Genomic DNA, 19,150 nt, shown 5'->3' with positions numbered 1-19,150 from the left:
TTTGATGAAATCAAACAAAGTTTAATTTTGGACCCAGATTTGGACCAACTTGAAAACTGGGCCAATAATCAAGAATCTAAGTACATTTTTAGATTCAGCATATCAAAGAACCTAACTGATTCATTTTTTGTCAAAATCAAACTAAGTTTAATTTTGGACCCTTTGGACCTTAATGTAGACCAATTTGAAAACGGGACCAAAAGTTAAGAATCTACATACACAGTTAGATTCGGCATATCAAAGAACCCCAATTATTCAATTTTGATGAAATCTAACAAAGTTTAATTTTGGACCCTTTGGGCCCCTTATTCTGTTGGGACCAAAACTCCCAAAATCAATACCAACCTTCCTTTTATGGTCATAAACCTTGTGTTTAAATATCATAGATTTCTACTTACTTATACTAACGTTATGGTGCGAAAACCAAGAAAAATGCTTATTTGGGTCCCTTTTTGGCCCCTAATTCCTAAACTGTTGGGACCTAAACTCCCAAAATCAATACCAACCTTCCTTTTGTAGTCATTAACATTGTGTTTAAATTTCATTGATTTCTATTTACTTAAACTAAAGTTATTGTGCGAAAACCAAGAATAATGCTTATTTGGGCCCTTTTTTGGCCCCTAATTCCTAAACTGTTGAAACCAAAACTCCTAAAATCAATCCCAACCGTTCTTTTGTGGTCATAAACCTTGTGTCAAAATTTCATAGATTTCTATTAACTTAAACTAAAGTTATAGTGCGAAAACCAAGAAAATGCTTATTTGGGCCCTTTTTGGCCCCTAATTCCTAAAATGTTGGGACCAAAACTCCCAAAATCAATACCAACCTTTCTTTTGAGGTCATAAACCTTGTGTTAAAATTTCAGAGATTTCCATTCACTTTTACTAAAGTTAGAGTGCGAAAACTAAAAGTATTCGGACGACGACGACGAGGACGACGCCAACGTGATAGCAATATATGACGAAAATTTTTTCAAATTTTGCGGTCGTATGAAAATAACTGCCTTGATATAGCAAGTAGTGTTTAAAGTGGCAGGAAAACACCAACAACCAATCAATTAATCAATGGAACTTTAGCATAAGAACATCTAACTATATATGATCTCAAATTTTATTGATGAAATTCAGATGACATGATACATAATGTCTTTTGATACAGTTACTTTACATTGAATATGATCTGATAAAAACACAAGTCAGTTATAACACTCCCTGCCTCTTCAACAACTCATAAGTCTTCTTGTTAAACACATTACCAGAACTGTCTTCATATTCTTCCTGTGAAAACATAATCAAACTTTCATGTAAAAACAGAAGGTATTTGTCATTTCATTTTCACATTGTCTGCTTTTTAAAAATGCACAGCATTAAATTTATCCATGTGCATTTTTTTATGTACCTTAAGTTAGTCCACTGATTGAAACAGAAAGGGGAGATTAATTACCCACAAAACTGCTGAACCCCTGTCATGTTTATACTTCTAATAAAAATGTGTCACTACTGCCACATGTAAGCTGATACTACCCAACAGTATCTCTTCATAGCAACCAATAGGATAGTTTGTCAGTGGTTGTCATTTTTGCTTTTAATCTGTTCTAGAATTGTGTAAAATGAGCTGAAATAATGACAGATACACCCTTTTGACAGTTTGTTTATACATGTATTGGTTCATAGCTGACTGATAAAAGTACATCTCCTTAAATTGAAAGTGTATTGTTTTAAATGAACAATTTTGTCCTTGTTAACTCGTAATATTTAACATATTACTTATATTAGTTATTCTGCTTTTAGATTAACTTTTATAGAACACAAGCATATAGATTTTGTAACATTTGTAGAAATCTCAGTGGCCTATACAACTTCAATACAGTGCATTTGTAAAAATGATTTAGGACAGTTCATAATTCCCATGTCATTGATTATTTAATCTTCCTACTGAATATTGTTGAGAAAAAACCTGGGGTCACCATAAATATAACTTATTTATATCTAATACATAAATGCATTGACACTCATACCACATCTTCCTACATCTATCTACTGTTGACATTTTCAGAACACCGTACTGTGAATTCCTTTAGTTTTGGTAGGTTTCAATTTTTCGTAGATTGAGAAATAGATTATTGTTAGTCATCTCAATGATATTGATTTCCTCACTTGAGCCAGTACAGCAAAAGTGAGAAAAGCAATCCAGTTGAGATGACCAATGATAATCTATTTATCGCTATTTTACCTATGATGACATTGTTAATTTCATTGACAACAGTATGTGCACCCTTAGTTTCTAGCAATAATTTTTCATATCACTATTCTGTGCTGAGAAAGGATATTATTAGTCAGTAAGATCAAATGAAAATTTCGTAAAATAGCAATAAATACATAATACAGTACCTCTGTTTCTGGTCTCCACCTATCAGACTCTTTTGTTGACTTTATCTTTGACCATACTAAAATAAACACAAGAATTTGATTTTAAAACTGAACTTTGGCAGTTTATGTTAAATTTATTCACTACTACTCTAGACAGTGGATGGTTTAATTAAGTATACAACAGTTAAACCTCTAAATGTCTTTTGTGGTTTAGTCTTGTTGGGTTGTTGTCTTATTGTACAAATACCCCAATATCTCCTTTAATTCATATCAATAGATAATAAAATAAAAATTCCTCAATAAATTCAATGCGTCCAAAGTACTTTTCTGGATTGATTATCATAAAATAAAGCTCATAGACAAAATTCAAAGGCCAAGGATGTGTTAGTACCTAAACAAAAGAAGAGCTTTTTTTTTAAACCAAAATGGCACCTAAAATAATATCAAATTGCAGTTCATTGATTTTATGGAACAATTGATATTTGTAATGTAATTCCACCTTATGTAATAATGCTGTATTTTGATTGGATGAGAACAATGGTATTTTTCACCAATTTCTATATATTGAGATTTTCTTTCCTCTGCCAGGGTATTTGCCATTAGGGAATTCCATATGCTGGGGTATTTGCTAGCAAATACCATGGCAGATGGTAAATACCCTAGTAAATACCATGGCAGATTGGGAATACCATGTCTAAAAATAACTCAATGTATTATTTCTATTCTAATATGACAAATTCATGGTTCCAGATGAAATATTTAGGATAAAAAGCATCATTATTGAATTTGGACCGAATGACGTAAAAATTCCAGGAATAACATCATAAATAAAACTCAACGGAAACAAATTGTCAACCGGTCACATAAAACTGGGATCCACTTGTATTACGCTTCACTGAAACTGATGAACAAAGTGTAGTAGTCAGCCGAGAACCAGCTTATTATCATAAAACGGAGATATATATACAGTCAGTGACTGTACATGAAAAAAAATGATAAGAAATGATTATACGGTCAATGCAATTTGACTGCGCAAATAGCACAGCTGCAGTGTATACAAAAATTAAACATTCAAGTTGAAATTTCATATGATACCTGATTATAATAAACTTTCTGAGGTGGAACATTCGGTGGAATTAAACAATTATATCATGCTTACAAGGGGTATTTGCCAAAAATACCGGTTTCGAGGTCATCAAATTTCCCTTGCCTAATGGCTCTGGTATTTTGCAACTCTCAACCGGTATTTTTGGCAAATACCCCTTGTAATCATAATATATTTGTATATAATATGAATACAACTAGGTCTTAATTCTAGAAAAAAAATTGTCTGATCTATATATAATCAATTCTATATTAATAAATATAAATATATAATACTGTCTGTACATGCTATAAATGTGGCTTTGTGAGAAGCCTAAACTCAATTAAAATTAAGAAATAAATCCTTACAAGCAAGGGCATCTTCTATCAATGTCACATTGGCAAAATGTGCTGTGTTTGGTATCTGAAGACATCTCATTCCATGGGCATGTCTCCATTCCTGTAAGAAAAGGAAGAATGTATTTATACCTTAAACAAAAGAAGGTTTTTAATCTAAATATAAGCCATTACCTATTCAAGCAATCTTTGTAATTGTGTGTAATTTATTTGAAAAATCTAGTACCAAGCCAAGATATTTAAACGAACCATGCAACATTTTTCGAAAATTTAAATATTGCATGTACCTTTTATATAAATGCTTAGATGGTGTGAAAAAGAAGTTCCAGATAAAGATATTAAAGTGCCCTCGTTGCAAAACATTATTTTTTTTTACCCCACTTTTTCTTTTTTATGAATTTTGCTGTATAAGCTCACTAAAGTTTTGTAAGATAAAAACTAGCTGGATATCAACTTACTGCAAAATGTCTCTGGAATGCTTTTGGTCCTTTGTATGTAAAGTTTCCACAGATCTCACATGTATAACTGATATTCAGACCATGTAACTTATACAACCAGTAGGGTATAGGCTGAAAAATACAAAACATATTAGATGCAATATTCACGACCAATGATTTCTTAAGACTTTAACCTATGTATACAGAACAAAACGCAATGGAAAAAAAATTAATTCCTTTTTAAAGACCTTTTATCATACATTGGAAAAATACCTAACCCCTTTTTAAAATGTTTTTAAGTACAAAACTGCAAAAAGGTCAATGGCAAAAAATTCAGCTTACCTTTCCATCCCACCCCAGAGGGAGATTTTTAGGATTGTATGGGATATCATCATCATCGTCATCATCATCATCTCCTTCAAAATGTTCATCATCAGAATCCTCTCTCTCCTCGCCCGTCCTGGCCTGTTTACGTTGGACATTGTCTCGGGTTGATGCTCTCTGTTCTGACAACACCTCTGCAAACCTATACACCTGAGCCTCTAAATTGGCTATTTCTTTCTGTCTTTCAGTATCTCTGCAGAAATACATTATAACAGATTTTATAAATGACTACTACTTTTGTCTATTACAATGAAGCACAACTGACCATTATAAGAAGAGAAAACAAATGTATAACATGATCAACAGATATTAATCACACTTATAGGATTCTATATATAGAATTGTCTTAAAATAGAGGACATTTCTGCTATTTCCAAAACCATTTTTATCCAAATTTATAAACTGTTAAAAAAAATTATTGACTGATTATTAAAATATTAAAGGTAGACTTCTTAATACATGAAATATGCTTATTTAATAAATAAAGTAACAGTTAGTAAGTAGATTTTGGTTTTCAAACTTTAATAGACTTTTTAGACGAATATCTTAGTGCTGTAAAGGACCTACGATAGATTATTTTGCATTACATCTTAAAACAGCGCTTTTAAAACAGTAAGATAATTTTCAAAGAGTATCAGTGGTAACCATGGTAACAAACAACAAAGGCAATGTTATACAGGACTTGCAAACCAATCTAGTAGAGTCTTTTTATAACTGAGAAATTATCAATTAACTTTGTGACTTTGTGAAATAAATGACCTACTTGCTCTTTCCAGCTCTGCCAGGCTTTGACTTAGTAAACATGGCTGGATCTAAATCTTCAAGTTTCTTTCCTTTGGTACTGAACAACCTCATAGCTCTTTCTTCCAAAGTTCTGATAAGCAATAAAATACAGTTTGTGTTTAAAGATTTTGTTGCAGAATTATACATGTACTTGAACTGTGATATCAGTTTTAGTTTATTTCAATATACAAATATCTCAAAGATAGCCTACAAAATTGGACTTTGTAAAGAAAGAATTACAAATGAAACAGTTTGATTTTGTGAAAATGGGGGGAAATCTCTAATTTGGCATTAAATTTAGAAAGATCATATCATAGGGAACATGTGTACTAAGTTTCAAGTTGATTGGACTTCAACTTAATCAAAAACTACCTTGACCATAAACTTTAACCTGAAGCGGGACAGACGGACGCACAGACCAGAAAACATAATGCCCATAAATGGGGCATAATAAAAATGATTTTAAGTAAAATAAATGATTGCAACATTTGTATCAAATTATGTAGAAAAGAGTAGATATATGTTGTAATAGTGCCTTATAAAACTGTGAGATAACACAAATATTTGACACATGCACATATACATATGTTGTGATAAATATTTTCTGTCAGTGAATAAAAATTCAGATAAACCTTCATACCAAACAAATTGTATAGATGGTTAAAATTAGAGATTGTTTAAATTCATGAGTTTTAATATTACAACCACAACCATACACATATGACCTATGTTTTGGCAAGTTGAGTTTTATTTAGAGCATATTATCTGATGTTACTGGAATAAAGATTTGTCTGAACACCTAAACATTTCAAAATAAATCTTGCTAGTGAATAAATAACAACTTGAAAGAAAGTTGCTTCATTAAAATTTCTGCAAGAAACCATTTCCAGTTTACACGACAATTTTCAAGCTCTTGTATCAGATATCTTGTATCTTCCATTAACATGATTAACAATGCATATCAATGCAATATAAGATATGATTGCAGGCTATATAAACCTACCCTCCACATTTCAGTCCCAGAGCCATTAAAGCACTCTTCAATCTGTCCAAACCAAGTGATGCCAACTCCTAATAGAAAATGCAGATATATTAAAACATTTACATGCAAAAAATAAGGCAACTGGAGTTCACTAATTTTGTTAATTTTATTTTCTAATATAAAATAGGCATTTTAATAGTCTATTCCTTATAGCATTTAATCATTTGTGTTAAAACCTTAGTTTCAAGTGGTAGAGAATGACCTTTTGAATTTTTCGCTTTTTTTAAAACCCCTTTATCACATATACATTGACATGTACAGTCCATTAAAGGGATCAGGACAAAAATGCCCTGGACAAAAGCTCTCCCTTGATTTATTTTAAAATTTCAATATATTGTTACATACCTCCCATGAAGAGAAAGCAGATAAATCAAGATGGGCTCCTGTATGTGCCAATGCACCTGTAGCCTCTTTCTGGAATCAAACATAAGATATTCATTAAAATTAACTACAAAAATATCTTATTTATATTTGAGTTTTTCTTCATTTTCACAGATCTATATCTGATTGCAGTATGACGATTTGCTGAATAAATATATTGTCAAGTAGAATCTAATTATTATTTATCTATAAAATCTTGAAAATTGTCAAGACAAAACATACCCACTACAAATAAAGATTTATAGTTAAATTGTAAAAAAAATGCTTAATAGGAATTCATCTTAGAACTAATTGAAACCAGGTGCTTCGCAGGGTGCAGCTTTATACGACCCCAGTGGTCGAACCCTGAACAGTTGGGGCAAATTTGGTTACAATATTCAAGCTTGATACTGTCTGAATATGGATTGTGAAATTTTTTTTGACATAATATAGGTTTTTGTCATAAAATTAAAGTGGTCAAAGATCTAACAAATCTATTGCACAATACTGTGCAATTGAAGAATTCTTCTTGAAACTTTTCAAAATTCGAAATTAAAAAAAAAAAAAAAGGAATCCCTTTAACAAATGGTAAACAAAAAATCCCCCCCCCCCCCAATTTTTTGAAACCCCCTTGGAGCAATAACCCTTAAACTTAATCCCATGCTTTCCTTTGTAGTATTGAACCTTGTAGTACAATTTCAGAGAGATCCATACACTTAAACACAAGTTATTGTCATGATTGTTTGGAAACTAGAAACATGCTTCTTTTTGGCTTTTTTTTTTTACCCCTAATTCCTACATATTTTGGGAAATTAACCCAAAATTTAATCCAAGCCTCACCTTTGTTATATGGTACATTGTGGTACAATTTCAGAGAGATCCATACAATTACACACAAGTTATTGTCTGGAAACTAGAAACATGCTTCTTTTTGGCCCTTTTTTTACCCCTAATTCCTACATATTTTGGGAAATTAACCCAAAATTTAATCCAAGCCTCACATTTGTTATATGGTACATTGTGGTACAATTTCAGAGAGATCCATACAATTACACACAAGTTATTGTCTGGAAACTAGAAAAATGCTTGTTTTGGCCGCTTTTTTGCCCTTAATTCCTAACTTTGGCCCCATTACCCCTAATAAGAAACCAAACCTTCTACTTGTGGTATTAAAAATTGCTGTATAATTTCAGAGTAATTGAAATACTTGTACACAAGTTATTATCCTGAAACTAGAAATGCTTGTTTTGGGCCCCTTTTGGGTCCCTAATTCCTAAACGGTTGGGACCATCATCCCAAAAATCGATCCAAACCTTCCTTTTGTGGTATTGAACCTTCTGAAAAATTTCATATAGATCTATTCACTTAAACTAAAGTTATTATCCGGAAACCAATGTGTCTTCAGACGACACAGACGACAGATCATTCCATTATACGATCCAAAAAAAATTGGCCAAAATAATTTTGGGGTCAGATAAAAAGGACATTTGCATTAGTCCTGTCAAACTGTACTCACCGGCCATCCTAAGAAAGAACCTTCAATCCATTGTAAGTCAAAATCTTGTTTTACAGTTTCCATTTCCTACAAAATAATGGTAAAGTAGTTTAGGTTTACATAATAGCTTTATTCAACCACATTTTTACACAAAGGAAGTGCATGTATTTTTAGAAAAAAATCACTTTCATAAAATCCAAGACTTTTACCTTTCAACAAATAACTTCAGACAATTTAAATCAATGCTTTGGATCAAATATTGTACATTTAACCAGTTTTATTCCTTTTAATAGTAATTTTTGAAAGGTCTTTGGTAAAGATTACATTTATTAACCTTTTATAAGTTTCAATGAATTGGTTTTAACAAAGATAACAAACCCAGCAAATAAAGTATCAAAATATTTTTAGAGTCTCCAATAGTAGGGTACAAGTTGAAAGTTTGACAGATCACTATATCATATTGCTATACATACATCATTCAAATCCAGTAAAGGTCTTACTCTGTGTGTGTAATCTTCCAAGTATTCTAACAAACTCAACAAGTACCTATAAATAAAACATTTATATAAATATATAGGAAATATTTTACATCTTGTATATTTTCTATCCATTTCCATGAACCAAGTTTTTGAAATTTTTCTTCTTATTTTGGAGGCTAACACTCATTTTAGCATACTTGGATTTTAATGTGCTTTGATTTTAAAATCACTTTTTCACATCTAAATCAATGTCTTCAAAGATATCATTATCATTAATTTTGAGCTAACAATAACAGTAAAGATATATAAACAAGTCCTTTTAAAAAATGATAGTACTGTGGATGCATTTATTTTCATGGCTACCACTATTTCATTGATTAAGGCAAAATTGTGTCTTTATGGATATTTGATTTCATGAAATCCATGAAAATTGTTATTGTAGAAATAATAATGAATCCTCAGTATTAGTTAATGTTTCCAATTATGTCTACAATGCTACCTATCATTTGTTACTTACTCTTTATATGCAGCATTCTTTCTGTCTTTTGGTACATCAAACAGCTGATCAAACGTGGACAGGAATGTCAAGTAATCCATTTTCTGAAGAAAAAAAGAAGGTAAAAGATTAAACTTTAAAATTAAATTCCAAACAACAATGACTTGAAGATGATTGAGGATTGGTGTTAAAAGTCCAGTGGCAAGTATTACACCCACATCAGGACCGGAATATGTTAATGTTTTAAAATGAGTATGAACCTAGCTTAGTACTAGACTGACATGCTGAGTCAGAATTTTAACATGCTTATTCCCAAGTTAAAGTCAGCGAGGTGGCTTGATACCTTGTCCAGACTCTTTATTTTGACTCTGACCCTACTACTTGTTACTCTTACTTCAAAATGATGTGTGATAAGTTGAGAAAAAACATAATTTTTGAAGTAAAGATGAACATGCTTCCATAAAAATGAACAGGGCATTTATTTCTTTTATTACAAAGACTAACTGGTTACTAAATAAATACAAGAAGAATTAGTTTTAAGAATTTTCTTTATGTTAAGGTGCATTACCACCAAATCATAGTACGTCACATTTGGTTGCATATGAAAAAGGGTTGAAAAAAAAATATTCTCTTGAATTTGACAGTTGTAAGAAATTAATCCTACATTTCATTTTAGTAAAAAAACTTCTGAGTCATAATAAATAGAGGTAAAAAGTACTGTATAATATATCAATAAACAATAGAATAAACTTATGATTATCTGGTTGAACAATATGTTTGTGTGGCCTAAAAGATTGATAAACTGCATTGTTATGACAAAGTTAATAACTGCCTCTCCATGAATCTGTGAGATAAAGAAAGTTTCACAGTTGTATATTTCATCCTGTATTTTACCTCTATTCCTTTCAGGTTAATGAACTTTTCATAACATTCATGTAAGTCTAAGTACTTTCCATAGCCTTCTTCGTCTGTGAATTCTACAATATCTGTAAAATAGCAAGTATTATTAAGGATTAAAATAAATTAGTTTACTTCTTAACTGCTGAAAATTTAACTTGTACTGGTTTTGTTGTTGATTTGTATGTTTTCTAGTTTTAGTACCAGCACAGAGTCAATAATGGTTAATTACTAGAAAATCATTATTTGGGAACTGCCAACAGCTTCAAAATTTTATGTAATTAAAATTTAGTTTTGAAAAAGAAAAGTTAAATGAATATTTTTTGTAAAAACTACCAAAAGGTTGTTATACACTTCTTTGTGCAAGGTATTCATAGCTATTTGCAGGTTATGACTCAATGAAAATAGCATTGCTCATGAATGCAAGTACAATGTAATAGCATCAATTAGTAATACATAAATCAAATGCACATGCAATTCAGCAATAAAGCAACATGTTTAACCCTTGTACATGTTGTATGTTATCATTTTCTGTTGCTATCACATAAATGATTATTTTCAAATGTATAAATGAAGTAAAATAAATCCTCCTTCACCAATGCTTCATCTGCTTATCTCAATGAGTTCTTGTGTAATAATGTAAACATCTCTCCATTTGTCAACCCGTGAATAGAATTTTCAGTACTGATGTCCACTATTCCATTAAAATGTATGTGGGAAGTAAGGAAGGGACTTTCGAAATATCCTTACAACCAAGAACAATTATTTAGATAATTTTGCATAATGGTAATAGACGCATACTGAAAAAAATTAGACCCATGACCCACATAAACTTCCCTTCCTACCTTCCCACATACATTTTAATGAAAAAGCCCTAAGAGTTCATGCTATGCACTTATGGAAGGATAATAGTAAGACCTATAAGATGTAAAAAAAAAACCATACTCTTTTTCATGTGGGAGAGGGGGAACGATTAGTTTAGTAAGTAAATATACTTACTCTGGGCTTCTTCTGATGGATTCTCTCTCTGTTTTGATATTTCATCAAATTCAACTGACATTGGAACAGTTATCTAAAAATATATTAATGATATAATAATATTAAGTACTTTTGAATAGAAAGAACACTGACAGATTCAGTGGTTATCTTTTTTTATTGAATGAAAATAGGAATAATCAGGATGAATAGCCACTCCTTGTTTTCTTTAAATACATAAAAGATCATTATTTATAATAATCTCTAAGATAAACAAACTTAAGAAAATGATTTGAAAGGAAGAAACATTTTACATGATATTTAAATGACTTTTTTCTTCATTCTACTATCATGACTAACACATACATTTACTAATATTTTCTTTATTAAATGTTGGATAGTATTTTTTGTGGATTTTGTGGGTATAGATGAACCACCAATTTAAATTTTAAATAAAGCCAAAAAATTCTGAAGGTTTTTATTTATACTTTGGCAAAACCAATTCTTTGAAATCAACACCAACATAAAAAACTCAATCCATGAAAGCTGGTTGTACCCAGGAGAATAAACTAATCATCAATATGTATATGAATGCCTTGGTTTTAGGATTGATACAGAATTTCTGGGATACAGTTTTTAGACAAATCTGTCATGTGACCAGGGGTTAAGAAATTTTGTTGTAGCTTACTAGCCCAGGGCTAATTGGTAGCAGGATTTGACTAGCCCTGTTGGAAAAACTACTAGCCCAGCAAAACTGACCTGCTAGCCCTAGTATGACTTACAAATTCAGAGTTTGCTGCAATAACAATGAATTCTATAAAGTTAACAATTTTTTTCCATTGTACAGTAGATTTTTGCAAATCGGATACCCAAAACTTATGTTAGCAAAAACTATCCGATTACTGACATTAGCAGATATATTCAATTAATTGATAATTGAATATTTACTGAATATTCTGTAATAATGAGTTGACCAAATCCCAAGATGATACAATTCTTGACCAGTGCTATACATGGGTATATAAAGGATTGGAGGGTTTTTATCAGATACATCACCACGTTTGTGTAAAAGAATTATCAGCTAGTTAATTATGTAATGCTCATATTTGTTTTCAGTTTTAAAATTCTAATTATTTAAATAAATTAAATGACCTCAAATATTTATGTGAATAAATATCACTATCAATAGTTTTGGTCTTTTATAATTGTTTTATAAACGAAGTACAGTAATGTCTATATTTCTCTTTATATTAATGACTTAGCGGACCGCATTAATGCGTTAAACTGTGGAGTTAAGGTTGATGATTTTCATTTGAGTATTTTATTATATGCGGACGATATTGCCTTAATTGCACCCGACGAAAATAGTTTACAACGAATGCTAGATGTCGTGTCGGACTGGTGCGCTACATGGAAACTTTCAATTAACATTAACAAAACCAAAATCGTACATTTCCGAAATCAATCAATTGCAAGGTCAGATCGAATTTTCAATTGTTCTGGCAATAACCTTGATTACTGTGAATCCTACAAATACTTAGGTGTCTGGATGGACGAGTACTTGACATTTAAAAAACATGTAACGGAGTTATCAAAAGCGGCTAGTCGTGCCCTCGGAGCGTTAATGACAAAGGCGTCTATGTTAGGAGGAATGACATATAAGGTTTATACTAAACTGTATACATCAATGGTAGAGCCAGTTCTTCTCTATGTTAGTGGTATTTGGGGCACTAAAGCGTTTAGTGTCATATCGACAATTCAGAACCGGGCCTGTAAATTCTTTTTGTCCGTCGGAAAACGAACGTCTAATTTAGCGTCACACGGCGATATGGGCTGGACGTCGTGCTTTACAAAACAGCGAATTAACTACTCTAGGCTTTTGTGTAGACTTTTACGCTCTGATCAACATAGAAACTGTTATAAAATACTAAAATGGACTTCAAGGTATAGAAAGGGCTGGGCTTTCCAAGTGCAAAAAAATGATGATTTGCTAAATGTGAGAGATCTTGTGTATAATTTATCTGTAACTACAAAAACTGTAATGCGTACAATTAGCGAAAAATTAACTGTATTAGATAACACGGAATGGCACGAGGAAGTTTTCAATGATAGACATAACTCACAGAACGGCAACAAATTACGAACTTATAGGCAATACAAACAAAGTGTGAAAACCGAACAATATGTCCGTCTGAACATTTTCAAAACTAAGCGACGTACAATGGCTCTGTTTCGCTCCGGTTCACTTCCACTTGCGTGTGAGACGGGAAGATACTCCAGGCTGCCTACACCCATTGAAGACAGAATATGTGTGCTATGCGAAACTAACAGCATAGAAACAGAAAAACACTTTCTAATGGAATGCTCATTATATGACGATCTTCGATACAATCTTTTTAATGAATGCTCAAAACTTATTGAAGACTTTCAAGATTTTAATACAAACAGAAAATTTATTGAAATTATGAATTGTACCAATATCCAGTATTATTTTTGCAAATGTTTACATAAATTTTATTTGCGTAGAAAATTATTTTTACAGTAATATTTTCGATTAATCAATTTTTAATGCATTCTATTTATAAGATTTTTACCCAATTTTATAGTATTTCATATTTCATAGTTAATACATATCTTTTTTAAAATAAGAATTATTTATATTTTAAGCTACTTGTTCCATTTTGATATAACTTTTATGAGATTATTTACAAGTTTAAATAGTATATTTTTGTATATATTTTGGTTTTAAGGATCAGTGTCTCATAAGTCATTTTTTGGCTGGATATTGATTGTTATTTGTATGTATATGAATATTGTGTGAATGATTTGTTTCAATCAATATGTGACACTATAATAAACAATTTTATTCTTATTCTTTATTCTTTACATTTATCACAGGTAAGCTATTGGGCTATAAATAAATAGATTACAACTTAAGCACAGTCTCTAAACTAATATTGTATTTGTTATAAATTTTATTTCTTTAAAACTAGAATTCATTTGAATATCAATGAAGATTATCATGATTGATGAATATTATTGCATAAAGTTTAAGTTTTCTGAAGACTGTTAATGTTTAGATGGTCTGGGGTCTTTTTCACAGTATGTAAACAAAAACAAAATGACGTCCATAACATGTGCACTTGTTTCAAAAGTTATATCTAACAAAAGTCAAGTTTCTGCTGTCAAAAAGGATTCACATTTATATTGCAATAAATCATTCAGAAGGAGGTACAATCAGGTTGTATAAGCAGTGTACACTACCCCTGTACTGATACATCGATATTGAAAGTACGAGATCCATCCAGAGCTATTTGTTTTATTTAAAAACTTGTACAAAATCAGTTCAGATTCTGGGAATCCCCGATGACGTAGTCAAATCTGATTGGCTAAGATAGAAAAGTGATGAGGGGAGTTTCCCCTTTCTATTTTAGAAACGCCAAGATTTTTTTTTGTCACTAGTCCGTCGGGCATATTGGGTTACAAGTTTTGGTTGCCCGAGGCCTAAATACTGTAGTCCCGGGCGTCGGGCTAGTGGATTTTTTAACCCCTGGTGACTTCAATCACCAAGTGACCAAAATGTATGCATTGCCACTTCCAACATCTGTTGAGCAAACAAGTGAAAAAGTTTGATTTTATACTGCACAAAATAATTGGGAAATTAAAATCTAATAAGATGGTCATCCTGCCTCAATCATTGGAATCAAGATTACCTCCTTACAGAACATAAATTATTTCTTTACTACTCTACAGAATGATGCTTATGAAAGTGCTGCAAACTTTTAATAGAGCAGGGATACAGGCACACCTTCTATCTGGTAAATGACATCATGAAGATGTGCAAATTGATGGTCTTTTCTGGTTAAAGACATGATTCCAGAAATGACTTATTGAGAGAGTCTAAATAATATAGAATTTGCAAGTATGTCAGATACTGTTTTTTTAAATCTTTTTTTTTTTTTTATATATGTAGAATGTTCATACCTCATTTGGATGCCTTTTGTGGAATTCTCTTAGCTGCTTAAGTCTAGTGTAGAACTCAGAAAACTCATTCGGTCCTGATAAGGACTGTACTTCTTCTTTTCTCATTCTGGAAAGAGAACAAATAAATATTAACTGGACCTCAAGAACCTATGTGAACAATAACTACAGTTACTACACTATCTTGGTGTACAACTCAACCAGTACATGCCAAAACTGAGACAGACTTTGATGGTTCTGCTGTTGTGAACAAATGTTTTATATGTGAAGTATCAGGCAAAGGTGTCTTTTTTATTATGCGAAAATAATGAAATAAGAGAACAAGATTGCTTATATCCACTTTTTGAACTATGGTTAATAGTTGTCTCATTGGCAATCATACCACATTACATCTCTTAATTCTTATTAGAAGAAATGTTGCTTTTATATCAATCCAATCAGGGTATTGTTTTCATTTCTTCAAATTGATGTTCCAACAGACACAGTAAAGAAAATTTCACCGTCAGTTTACAACATGCAAACTTTATGAAGGTCACTAAACATAACAATTGTGTATTCATAAATAAGATTCTACTAATTAATAATCTTTAAGTCTACAGTTAACACGACTAGCAAGCATTTAACTAAACTTTAAAATGTGTACTTCATGCATCTCATGTTCAGAAAATTCTATCACTCTCTCCATGTATATATATATCTATAATTATGAATATTTACCCATCTTTATCCTCATACAAATCCCCTAATTCTGTTGTACATTCTACATATCTCTGTAATGTAATGATATTCATCAAATAAAATAAGCTGCAATATATATATTTCTTGTACATGTTCATAAGACAATACTTTACAACTATTCATTTAAAGCACAAGACAAATATACAAACTATTTAAAAACAGAAAAATGTTTTTTTCTAAAATTTAACACCAAAAGAGAAATATGACTATGAAAGTTTTTATGATGTAGTTTAGACTCAATATAAATATGATTATATCATCCCAAATTCTTCATTTTTTTTTACCATAACTCAGGGATAACTATCTAAAACAATTGCCTCACAAGCCTGTTTTGCCTACTCTTTTCTAGACATGTGTATAATATACAAATGTATAACTGTGGGATTTTAGCTCCATATGGCATAGATGCCAACCCCCTTTTGACACAATCAGTAACAAACTATCAAATTTTCCGTATTTTTGAAAAGTTTTCAGTAATCATTCATAAACGTGCATTTACCAATAAAAATTACTGACGAGTGGTTACAAAGTGATGCACACTAAAATTTGTCATTTAACATGTTGTCTGAAGTATGTATTCCATTCATTAATTGTTCAGATGTTCTCGACTCAAACATTTTTGTTTTGTCAAGGAGAAGTAGAGAAAGGGGGAAAGCTACTTAATAAAATGCAAGTTTGCCTCTTCGGAAGTCAGTTAGTTACCCAACAATAGGTTGATAACTCCCGAGAAACCGGAAGCATTACATTGGCGTTTCCTAAATACTGGACCAGGACGGAAAAGTAATGATAAAAATCCGCGTTTTACAAAATTGAACGTCGATGATTGGGAATCCGTAACTATTCGACTTTGACCGTAATAGCGTAGTTTTTATCGCAAAATCGGAAAAACTACGGAAAAATCGTAATGGTTGGCATCTATGCATATGGTAAAACAACATCATGCAAATTCCCACTACAAATGACAACTTATGCATTTGATAAGAAAAGCACACAAGCTTTCGCTATATTAACTGTTTCAATAAATGTTTTAATTATCATTTTTACAGAATAAAAACTTGATCTTCTTGTAAAATTTCTGAGATGCATTTTTTTTTGCCATTCATTATCATTTATTACATGATTACTTACATCTAGTAGATGCCGAAGTCGCTGGTCTGAATTGATCTGTTCTCTACCCTGAAATAACATTATTTTAAATTTATAAAAATGACTGGCATGACTGGAAGCTATATTGTATAACAATTAACATAAATGTATTGACAAATAATGGAAAAAAATCACCCTCTGCTGCCAGTTGTTTTTCAAGGTTGCATTTTGTGTGCCAGAAAATATGACAGCTCGACATCTGTGACTTCAGATGTCAAGTAATGACGTCATTCGACAACAATTTCCAAGTAAACTATTGTTTGACAGATCAACGTAGAATGTAGATGTGAAAAAGACACAGCAATGAAGAGAAGATTTCATAAATTGAAACATGGCTATATGTGTCTGGTCAAGGATTTGTATAGTGAGACACTATAAAAATCCTTGGTCTGGTACATTCGGTGTGGACACATGTGTCCCTCGAGCAGCAATACACCTTATCGCTATTCCCGGCTGACCTGTCCGCTTGAACTTTTGACGTCAACAACAATCACTTTTCCATTGTGGCGTCAGACATTTTGTTTTATGACGTCAAAATTTTACGGGAACCTGTGTGATTTCCAGCAATGGCGGACAAATAGCGATAAGGTGTATAGGATTAAATTTGCATATGCATACATTTATGTTTAATTTTGAAGGAGTTTAATCATTATCATAACATTAACTTTTGATAATATATATTATTTGATTCAACTAACGGTATTGTTCTGATTCGTGTTCGCTGAAAATAATACATTGTTTTTCTTGGGTCAAATTGGTGAATTTGGGTGACTTGAAGTTGGAACATCATTGAACATTGACATGAAATGATTACAATTTACGTGATAAGTCCAACATACATTTTTGCTAGGTTGAAGCATTTCCTTGGTCATTGCATCTTGAAGTCGTTCTCTTTCTTCATGGTATCGTCGTTGTTGCTCAAGAAGTGTTTCCATATCGTTAAAATGAAATTAATTTGTCGATGCTAAAACGAAAATAGTTCGTCTTCATTAAAATATAGCTTCAGTTTCCCTATTGAAAACTAATTCCTTAAAACGCGTTACTGATTTCAAGATTGATGGAATCGCCTTTTTTCGTCCTACAATCTCGTCCCATCTCATAAAACGCTTTGATTAAATCAAGTATCACTAACAACCGACAAGAAACAACAAAAACAGGAATCAAATATGCACATTTTGTTTAAATTGGCAATCTGTACAATAAAAATATAAAGCTGTGTTTAGCCTTGACAGTATTGGGTTGTGCACAATGCTGGACACCGCATGCACATTTATTCTATGACTGGAACACTGTCTTTTGATCGCAATAGTGTCCACGCCATACTAATCTATAGAAATATCTCGTATTTGATAAAAGGCCAGTTTTGAAATTTCTGACTTTGTAAGTCAAAATGTTTTTTTTTATGAAGACTTGACTGTTAACTTTTGACTATGCCTTACAGTTCGCATCAACATCAACATGTTTTTTTTTTTAGATATTTTATAATTTGACCCAAAAGACCATCTGATCATACTGATGTAAGAGAATAACAAAGTTTCAAGTTGTATTGGCCAATCTTCATGGTCAAGAATATATAACCAAAATATTTCAACAACACACAGACTGCGGACAAGCAGCCGGGTAGTATACGTAGTCGGATCAGGGGAGGGGGGGGGAGGTTCTGGGGGCCGGCCCCCCTTTCGTGGGAAAAATTTGGTTGATTATATAGGGAATCACTGAAGCATGACTGGAGCGGCCCCCCCTTTTAGGTCAGTCAGCGGGCCCCCCTTATGAAAAGTTCTGGATCCGCCACTGGTATACACATTCAAAGGGAGAGGCACAGAAAATCAATGATTTGATGACGAAACGAGAACTTTTTACAGACAAATAGAATAGACAGTGTACAGAAAAGATATGGATGTGAATTTCAAAATATTCAAGAAGTTTAACGTATGAAAAGCATCAAATACAAAACAGCTGTCTCTATGCTGACTTTGGTGAACTTCTGTTGATGAGTTACTGTATCAGGTTTTTCAAAAATATTATAATGGCTGTTTAGGTCAATAAACTCATCATAGATACCAGGACTAAATTTTGTATATACGCCAGACGCGCGTTTCGTCTACAAAAGACTCATCAGTGACGCTCG

The 19,150-nt window shown here is 31.9% G+C and overlaps 1 protein-coding gene across 1 annotated transcript; it reads right to left on the bottom strand.

Moving 5' to 3' along the window:
• Positions 1-1,096: 1,096 nt before the first annotated feature.
• Positions 1,097-18,045, bottom strand: LOC139490577 (splicing factor 3A subunit 3-like). The gene is made up of 17 exons (XM_071277430.1): positions 17,862-18,045; positions 17,005-17,052; positions 15,856-15,908; positions 15,142-15,247; positions 11,182-11,254; positions 10,180-10,271; positions 9,307-9,389; positions 8,784-8,856; positions 8,332-8,397; positions 6,801-6,869; positions 6,417-6,484; positions 5,394-5,504; positions 4,589-4,823; positions 4,268-4,378; positions 3,822-3,912; positions 2,391-2,446; positions 1,097-1,277 (listed from the first exon to the last, which is right to left on the bottom strand). The coding sequence occupies exons 1-17, from the start codon at positions 17,955-17,957 to the stop codon at positions 1,200-1,202; spliced, it is 1,509 nt and encodes a 502-aa protein (XP_071133531.1). The 5' UTR covers positions 17,958-18,045; the 3' UTR covers positions 1,097-1,199.
• Between the last annotated feature and the right edge of the window lie 1,105 nt (positions 18,046-19,150).

The sequence above is a fragment of the Mytilus edulis genome, chromosome 10 (genome assembly GCF_963676685.1).
Source record: "Mytilus edulis chromosome 10, xbMytEdul2.2, whole genome shotgun sequence".
In the NCBI taxonomy this organism is placed as follows: domain Eukaryota; kingdom Metazoa; phylum Mollusca; class Bivalvia; order Mytilida; family Mytilidae; genus Mytilus; species Mytilus edulis.
This window is presented reverse-complemented; position numbering and strand designations above follow the sequence as displayed.

Bases quoted from the DNA above. Each gene is read 5' to 3' on its own strand.
- LOC139490577 (XM_071277430.1), bottom strand. From the start codon at position 17,957: ATGGAAACACTTCTTGAGCAACAACGACGATACCATGAAGAAAGAGAA. The intron at 11,255-15,141 runs GTATGAACATTC...ATATATTTTTAG, and splicing joins ACAAAAGGCATCCAAATGAG to ATAACTGTTCCAATGTCAGT. The intron at 9,390-10,179 runs GTAAAATACAGG...TTTTTTCTTCAG, and splicing joins TTAACCTGAAAGGAATAGAG to AAAATGGATTACTTGACATT.